The sequence below is a fragment of the Rosa chinensis genome, chromosome 3 (assembly GCF_002994745.2).
Source record: "Rosa chinensis cultivar Old Blush chromosome 3, RchiOBHm-V2, whole genome shotgun sequence".
Taxonomy (NCBI): Eukaryota; Viridiplantae; Streptophyta; class Magnoliopsida; order Rosales; family Rosaceae; genus Rosa; species Rosa chinensis.
Window position 1 is genome coordinate 47850711 of NC_037090.1, and position 8871 is coordinate 47859581.

An 8871-nucleotide genomic window follows, 5' to 3' on the forward strand; every position below is an offset into this window, starting at 1 on the left:
GCTAGTCTTTTACGACACGCATAAATAGCATGCCATAATTGTGTCATATCTTTTACGGCGCACATTTTAAGCATGCCGTAAAAACATACAAATAAATCTTATTTACGGCTTGCAATAAAGCATGCCGTAAAAACACCTCTACAAAAGCTTAATTACGGCTCGCAAAGAAGCATGCGGTAAATAATGATTTTTAAGGCGCGAAATTTTCACAGAAAGATTTGGTTTCCCTCTCAAGTTTCTCTTTCCCCTTTTCTCAACTTTCCCGAAATTTGTTAGTTTTCTATTCTAAGAAAGTCATGCCCTTTGCAAACTCCTCACCAGTTCGCAATGCCCCAAACCTAATAGCCAAAATCCCAGACCTTCCCGTGAGTTCTCCTCCGCAAGTTCTTCTTCCCGTCTAATCACCCAGTTCTCTTGCAAAAATCTCAACTCTTCCCCGCCCAAGTTCTTCTCTTGGGCTATCGGATTTCGCGACAGGGGCTGTGTGTTCAATCGAGGACGAAGAGAGCATCTCAGATTGTGATTTCTCATCATAAATTCAGGTATGGCCATATGATATTGTGGATTCATATGGATTTTGGTAAATTTGATTGGGTTTTTATCTCAAAAGTAAACCGGGTCTATCTAAAATTTAGGATTTATAGCTGGGTATTTGGTTATCTAATATGGGTGTCTGCTTGATATGTAATATCTAAAACTTTTGGTTTGATTGAATGTATTGAATTGGTTTGATAGATGCGACGGAGTTTCTAAACTTGGTGGATGACTCGGTTCAAGCATATCAAAGTCTTATGCACGATTTTGATGAGTTTTGGAGCACTATGACAAGGTAGATGCATTGGTACGTTCCTCTGAATTTTTGCCTAGGATTGGAATTGTATGTGAGTTGTTACTTGCTTTGACCATGTCTTCTAGATGCCTTTGTTACTGCAGCAGTCTGTATATGACCCTCATTTGGTGGGCTTGTTTAAATTTATGTTGTTGGTTCCTGTTAAATGTTGTTGCTTTTAGTTTGGGTTCTATATATGTGGGTTCTTTTTTTGTCAAGAACTCAGCAATTTGAATTTAATGAGAAGGCTTTGAGAAAATTGTTTCTAAGTTCACTATGTTGGAATTGGAAAAAAAGAGTGTGCTGAGGAAGATATATATTATTACAGAGTGCATGTGCTGGATATAGGTTCTCATTATTTAATGCAAAGTGTGCTGGGATTAGGTTAGTGATGACCTTTCTTTCTCTCCTCATTTTTAGTATTTGTAAGAAACAAGCATGATAATCTTGTTATCTTGACTCTAGGCTATTATTCACTTTGTGCCTGTAAATTTCAATTTGGTTGTACGACATGGAGATGGAATCTAACTAATAATAACCCAAAGAATCTAAAATAGCAATATATATTGCAATCAGGTCTGTTTGTAAATTTCTCCAGATGCAGAGCATGATAGAGATAAAAATATTCATTTTCCCTGTAGATAAAAATAGTCATGCCCTTAAAGTTTTGAAAGCATAAGAGATCATTGTGTTGGTGGCGGTAAGGAGCCAGGGCGGTAGTGCATATAGTTAGTCTAGCGGCACCAAGTCATAGTAGACTTGGGGGATATGAACAGCAATGGTGCGTGGCATGCGTGAGATTATAAATAGATATGACAATGCTCATTTGGCATAGTAATAAGAAAAACCTTTGTATTTTATGTACACAAAATTATGGTCTTCGGGTGGTTATGCATGTAGATATCACAAAGGCAAAGGTCAATGTGAAGATGATATGTATTGATGGTGGTATCACATACAGGCTTCATCATCAATGGAAACCGATTTCAAACTGAGGCCAGTGAGAAGAGCACACAAAATAGTGGTGTTTTTGTTGAAGGAGACACTATGTGTCGGGCAAGTGCAAGGGATAATTTTCAGAAGATGGATAGAGTATCCTACTATGGTGTTATAAGAGATATAGTTCTGCTAGACTACCGCCAATTTAAGGTTCCCCTATTTGATTGTTATTGGGCTAATATAGGGACCGGTGTCAAATTTGAAGATGGTTTTACATTAGTGAACCTCCACAAGGGGCAGCATCAGTTTGATAGAGATCCGTTTATTTTTGCTTCCCAAGCGAAACAGATTTTTTATTCAAGAGAGAGTGACACTTCGAATTGGCATGTTGTACTCAAAGCACCGCCAAGAGGGTTTTTTGAGAATGATAGTGATGAAAGTGCTTACATGCCAGTAGATGTATCACAGCTAGACCTCGACGTTGAGGATGAAGAATGTGAGAGATATGATAATGAGGAAATCAATTCGGTAATTGTAGGAATTGCATACAATAATAGATATATCTCTGTGTATGTGTTTGTGTGTGTTCTGGTATCAATATTTGTTATACTTAAATGAATTTATTGCATTGTATGTGTTTGTGTGTGTTCTGGTATCAATATCAGCAAGGATATTAATTTGCTTGTTTGCTGGCTGAACAGAGTGACGGTGACTCTGAATAACTCAAATTCCACAGAAGCATTGATATAATCTATCAACACAACAATATTCTAAAGGTAAGATCTAATTTAGTTTGGGGTTTTGGATAAGATTGCTTTACATGTTAGTGCATTGATCATAATTTTTTTGTGCTTTGTAGAACATATTCTGTTGACCCTATAAAGTATGGGTGGAGGAGAGACCTCAAAACAAGGTGGAAAGAAAGCCAAAAGGCAGGAATCAGCTGCACGAGCAGCTCTTGTGCTTGGGGAAAAAAGGAATGAATCCTTGAGAATATCTAATGGAAATTCAAATTCATCCCCTATAGAAGCTGATATTCCGGAATGTCAAGCTACATCAAACTCAGAAAAGAAAAAAATTCCACCTCGGGGTAAAGCCAAATTGTTGGATATTGCCAAAAAAAAAAGGAAACTTCCTATTGTAGTTGAATTCAATGAAAGAGGCCAGCCCATTGGAGAAAATGCAGGTATATTCTCTTCTTTCATTGGAGCCTCAGCAAGAGAACTAATACCAATGACCGCTGGAACTTGGAAAGATCTATCTAATACTTTCAAAGATCAGATTTGGAAACACGTCACAGTAAGTTTTCTAAACTTATATATAGGAACATATTACAACGAGCCTTTTATGTTCACCAATTGATTTACTTATTTTCTTTTGTAGACAACTTTCGTTGTTGATGAATTCTACAAGAAGCATATTTTTCGAAGGATGACGAAACTTTGGCGAGATAATAGATCTTTAGTGATGAAAGAAGTGGAAGAGCAAGCCAAAGTTGTTGGTTTACAGCGTGCTGCGGCCTTTCTCAAGCCTAATAACATAGAATCCATGGATGAGTGGTTAGCTCTTATTAAACACAGAACTAGTGTGGGATTTAAGGTATGTTTTAGAAGTATTTTGTAATATATATACAAGTCTGAATTTATCTTGCAATATCAGATTTCAGAAAATGCTTTGACCATATGTTTATCATAGGAGAAGTGTCAAAAATTCAAGAGAATGCGGGCAGGAAGAACTTTACTACATAGAACTAGTAGAAAAAGTTTCGCGCGCCTTGAAGAAGAATTGGTAAGAATAATGTGGTTATATATTAACATCATATGAGTTTCATAATTTGATAACATGAAGATTATTTCTACTTGTTGATTTGTAGAGGGAACAAAGTGAAAATCCAGATGCGATATCAAGGTCTGATATATGGATACATGCTTATGAAGCAAAGAAGAAGAAGAGTTCAGATGAAGTAGTTGAGGATCCGGAAATAGTGGTCTGTATACTCTTCTTTATGGCTCATCTTTTGGTTTTTTTTTCTTTCCCTAATCAGTTATGTATTTAGTTTGGATTTTGGTGAAGAGGTACCAGAAGGGTTAGTGTAAGTCTGTTTTGACTCGTAAATTATCATTACTTGCAAGAATAATATCTTCTTTTTCTTCTATGGAAAGAGTCAAATAATGGCCATTAATTCTCTGTCTAGAAGCAAATTTGGTTCCATTATGTGTCTGTTCTCCATTTGATTGCTTTACTAGTTTTGGATTACTTTTTCAATGGTTTCAATCTGCCGGAGGTTTTTATCTTCAGCAGGCTTTAAATTAGGTTTCCTGAGTCAATTGCACATGTTTGTTTATATTGGTACCTCTTTTTATTTCAGAGTTTTCAATGGGAATGATCCAAATATCAAGTTGTTAAAGAATTTTGGGGACTATATGTGAGTTACTTTTGGTTTGATTGTCTTGAATTTATTCCAGAATGTGTAGTGTGGAAAAGCTTCAGTGCATTATCTTTGTCATTGTGATTTCAGTGCATTTTTCATGTACTAATGCAATTTGGATGGTTGTTTTTTTTTTTTTTCCCTTCTAATCTTGCAAGAATTTAAAATGATTTGGTTATTGAGATGATAAATTTAATAATAGATTATATGTGATTAAGAATTTCACCTTCCATTCTTTCTCTAATAGGTATTTACTGAATGCCATAGATATTTTTATTTCTTTAACCAAATAATTCAATAAGAAATCTATATCTATACCACAAGACTAGCTAATTGACAATCTAACTGACACATGGTTTTTACAGAAACAAGTGAAGCAGAAAAGGGCAAAGCAAGAACCTTCACAAACATCTTCTTTGAAAGATGATGCTGTAGCACAAGTTCTAGGACCTGATCCACGAGGACGGGTAAGAGGGTTAGGATTTGGAGCAGTCCCTTCAAAGTTAGAATATCAAACCAAAGTTGGAAACAAAGTTGCTAACTTAGAGAAACAAGTGTCCACTCAAGCACAGAATATGCTTTCTCAATCACAAGAGATTGAACGATTGAAAGAAGTGGTTGCCACTCTTTTAGCAAGATCAGAGAAAGAAGGGAATAACCACGTAAGTCTTTAAAATACATCTATTAAATTATTTATTTATTTGTAATTATTAACTTTGGGTTGATAAGTCAACCAGGTACTGATTTCCTTAATGTTATAATAGCAGGGTAGTAACAGTGTTCAGCATTCTGCTAACATGTTTGCACTACAAACGCAGAATGAAAATCCTAGTGTTCAACATCATAGCAGTGATGGAGTACAAAGCAACCAAAATATTGCAAGTGTTCGAGGTTCTGACAGTGGGAGGCCACAAAGCAAGCAAAGCAACCAAAAGAAAACTTCAAGTATTCAATATTCTGCTGATCATGGGTCACAAAGCAAAGACAAAGAAGGTAAAAGGACCAAAGTTACAAAGGATGATCAGAATAGAATCGAATTGTTAAGTTGGTTTGAGAAGGAAGAACAGGTTGTTGCAATTGCAAAACTTGAGTCAAAAGATCCAAATGTAAAGGTCCATCATGTGCCCCTTGGTCATGAATGCTGGAAAGTTTGGGTGCTTGATGTTTTTGAGGATATAGCTTTATATCGACCAACTAGGGAGTTTGGAACACTGAGTATGGCTCAAGGAAGTACAATTGCATGGCCTATCAAGTACATCAAACAAGTTTAGTTTATGAACATTTCGGTAACATATCCCAACACTAATCACCTCTTCATTTTTGTTTTGACTAGTGTTATTTGTTTTTGGTGGCTAAATAACATCCATCTAGATTCTCTATTCTGGTTCGTTCTCATATTGCAACTCTCTGCATTTGCTTATAATTTAGTTATAGTTGTAGAATTAAGGTCGTTATACGAGGACTATGCCATTATAGTCGGGTGAATGCTAATTCCAAGTTGAAATTATAAATATTTTCAGAAACTTTAGTTCAAGTAGTTTGTGAAGATAAGAATCTCTTTTGAAAACCAAATATTGGATGCAAATATATCTAAAAGGAGGAAAGATTTAGAAACTGCATGAATTCTTGATTGAAGAAGAAAACAGTTGATTCTTGATTGAAGAAGAAAACCAAATATTAGATTATGTTATTGATTTAAGAATCTCTTTTGAAAACCAAATATTAGATTATGTTCTGATCCCTTGCTAGCACAAAGATTTAATTAACTCTATCTTGAATTCTTGATTGAAGAAGAAAACATTGCAGCCAATGTATAACATATATTCTCAAACTTGTTTCCAACAGGTACTACCAAATTTTGTGGTGTATGCAGATTAATGCCTTATGTTGGTACTGCTAGTAAATTGCTCGAACTAATTGGGAGATACAAATTGCAGTTGGATAGTGGTGCTTGAAACCTTGCAATTACGACCCTGCAATATATTTTTGAACTGTAATATGTTACTTTTAATTAAACTCAAGTTTGCAGGGACATGCAAATGTAATTGTTTTGTAGTTTAGTTGCATATGGCATGGTAAGAAGTTTGTACAGATATCCTATTTCAATTAATGTATCATATGTGTTAATTCACCTTTGCTCTTTGACAATCTATATAAGGTTTTGAAATGAATTATTGTTAGTTGAGCAGCTACATTGAATATACAGCCATATTTGGCAAATGAGCAGCAATATAAAATTTCTTGCAAAGAAGAAATGCCAATAATGGCGTGCAGTGTCACAAATGACATTGAGAATTATGCCTAAAGTCTTTCACGGCGTGCTATGTGGACCGTAAATAACTCTACAGGTATTCTTTTATGGCATACCGTGTGTGCCGTAAATGAGTTCCACAGGAAGACTTTTACGGCGCGCTTTGTTGAGCATTTACGGCGCACTTATATGTTAAATTAGAGATCTGAGAATCGGTAGGAACACTTTTACGGCGTGCATAGATGAACATTTATGGCTCACAAAAGCGTGACGTAAAAGGGATATGGCTTTTACGGCCCGAGCATTTACAGCCTGTTTTTGTGTGCCGTAAATAGGCTTTTACGGCACACATCGCAGGCCTTAAAAGCCCAGTTTTGGTGTAGTGATTTAGGATGAAAACAAAAAAAATTCAGAGTATTTCGAATGAAATCCCAATCAAGATGATCATAAGCTTTTTCATATCGAGTTTAACTGCCATAGCCCTATTTCTGGCTATCATTCTATTAAAATTCGAGAAGAGTTCATGAGCTGTTAAGATATTATCCATGATTGATCTACCTAGAGCAAAAACTCCTTGATTTTTGGAGATGCATTTAGTCAAAAGAGGCTTAAGTCTGAAGATAATAATTTTGGAATTTATTTTATAAATGACATTACAAAGACTTATTGATCTATAATGATGAACAAACTCCGGATTATCATTTTTTGGAATGAGAGCAATGTTAGTATGATTAATTAAAGTAAGAGAGGAAGCATTAGCAAAGAAATAAGAAACTAGGGCAACGACACTCCCTTTAATCAGAGGCATTCTTCTAGAAGAAAAAGGCATTTAAACCATCGGGGCCAAGAGCCTTTAATCCTCCAATTGAGAAAGCAGCTATTTCTGTTTCCTCTTTCGAGATTGACAGATTGTTCTAAGCAAAGTAAAATTTGTCAGAGTCGTAGGTTCCAAAAAATCAACATTAGATTGGAGGGCAATATGAGGAGAAGCCATAAATCTTTTCCTGAAACTCTGCACGAACACAGAACTAATGTTAGTGTGGTTATTAACCCGCATATTTAACTCATTTTTAATTTGAACAATACGATTTTTCTTTTTACGAATAGTAGCAACAGTATGAAAAAATTTAGTGTTCTTGTCTCCAAGAGAAATCTAGTTAGATTTAACTCATTGAGCCCAATACAGTTCTTCATTTTTTTTGGCAATCCAAAAGGGAACTAGTTAGTGTAAACATGATGCAGCAACCATATCATCAAACACTCACCATGATCAATTCATAATTACACAAATACATGTACTGCAGCTATATATATAAATATGCATTCAAGAACATTGCTAATAGAATTAGAAGTTCACCTGCATCCACACTCTTGATCCCATCTAGAATAGTTTGGCCAAAAGAGTACATGTTTGACCTCAGATCACCAACACAGCAACAATGAAGCAAATCTGCAGCAGCAACTCTCCAAGGGAATAGCCTTCTGCCTTCTACTTACTATAAACCTCACTAATGGGAAATGAACTGAATGTTTTTTCGTAGTAGAGGCAGGGACTATCTCCTGCAAATATATAGGCAAAACTCAAGATGAACTCATCCCATAAAGGAGTCCAGATAAAGCCTAAACTTATCACTTAGAAGACTAAAGATTATCACATAAGCTTAATGTTAATCAGGTAAGGTTAACTTGAATTTCCAACTCCTAAAGAGAGACATACAATCTCAATAGGTAACTAGATAGAGATAACTCATGTATTTCTTGTTATTTATCTTAAACTAAATCAATTGTTATTTACTCAATGAATATAGATAATGTAGAAGTCCACTTTAGTCTAACATTCTCCCACTTGGACTCACATTGTCTATATGCCAAAACAATTGAACCATAGAATGAAACAAACAACAACCAAAGTGTGCACTGAAATACAAGGATACTCAGAATTCATTCAGTTTGGTCAAAATGCAGAAACTGATGCAGAACCAAGAATCAATTATGATTATCATAACCATACTGATTAAAGACTACTAACATCAATTGCTGCAATTCACATAAACTCAAAATGTGATAATAATGAGAACAAGAGAATTGTATATCTACCTGCAAGGTCATCTTGTTCTCAGTCCAGCTGCATTGATCTTGTAAGCTCAAGATCACACCAACTAACTCTTTACACCAGTGGACTTGGTAGTCTGATTCTTAACCTATAAACTCATGCATAGCACAATAGTCCACTTGACAAAACACACAATTTAAAATCCAACAGATTATTCCAGAAAACTAAAATGGTACCATCAAAAGAAATTCATAACTGGAATACCTCATTTTATTAATGACTTGTAAGATAAAGGTTACAAGTGGACTGAAAATTGAAAAATAGCTGAATCAAGGAACTGATTACACAAAAATAAATTCAAAATAAAAATT

At 35.2% G+C, this 8871-nt stretch overlaps 1 protein-coding gene across 2 annotated transcripts; it reads left to right on the forward strand.

The window, feature by feature from the left end:
• The first annotated feature begins 323 nt into the window (after positions 1 to 323).
• Positions 324 to 6121, forward strand: LOC112195329. 2 transcript variants are annotated; one of them, XM_040515908.1, is made up of 7 exons: positions 2761 to 3067; positions 3152 to 3367; positions 3464 to 3556; positions 3642 to 3755; positions 4562 to 4858; positions 4964 to 5482; positions 6070 to 6121. In XM_040515908.1, exons 1-6 carry the CDS (start codon positions 3002 to 3004, stop codon positions 5465 to 5467), a joined length of 1290 nt encoding a protein of 429 aa, XP_040371842.1. In that variant the 5' UTR covers positions 2761 to 3001; the 3' UTR covers positions 5468 to 5482; positions 6070 to 6121. The 2 variants fall into 2 exon arrangements, 1 of the variants encoding a protein (XP_040371842.1); XR_005807850.1 differs by lacking the exons at positions 2761 to 3067; positions 3152 to 3367; positions 3464 to 3556; ... (1 more) ...; positions 4964 to 5482; positions 6070 to 6121 and adding exons at positions 324 to 542; positions 736 to 841 and having other exon boundaries at positions 4562 to 4690.
• The last annotated feature ends 2750 nt before the right edge of the window (positions 6122 to 8871 follow it).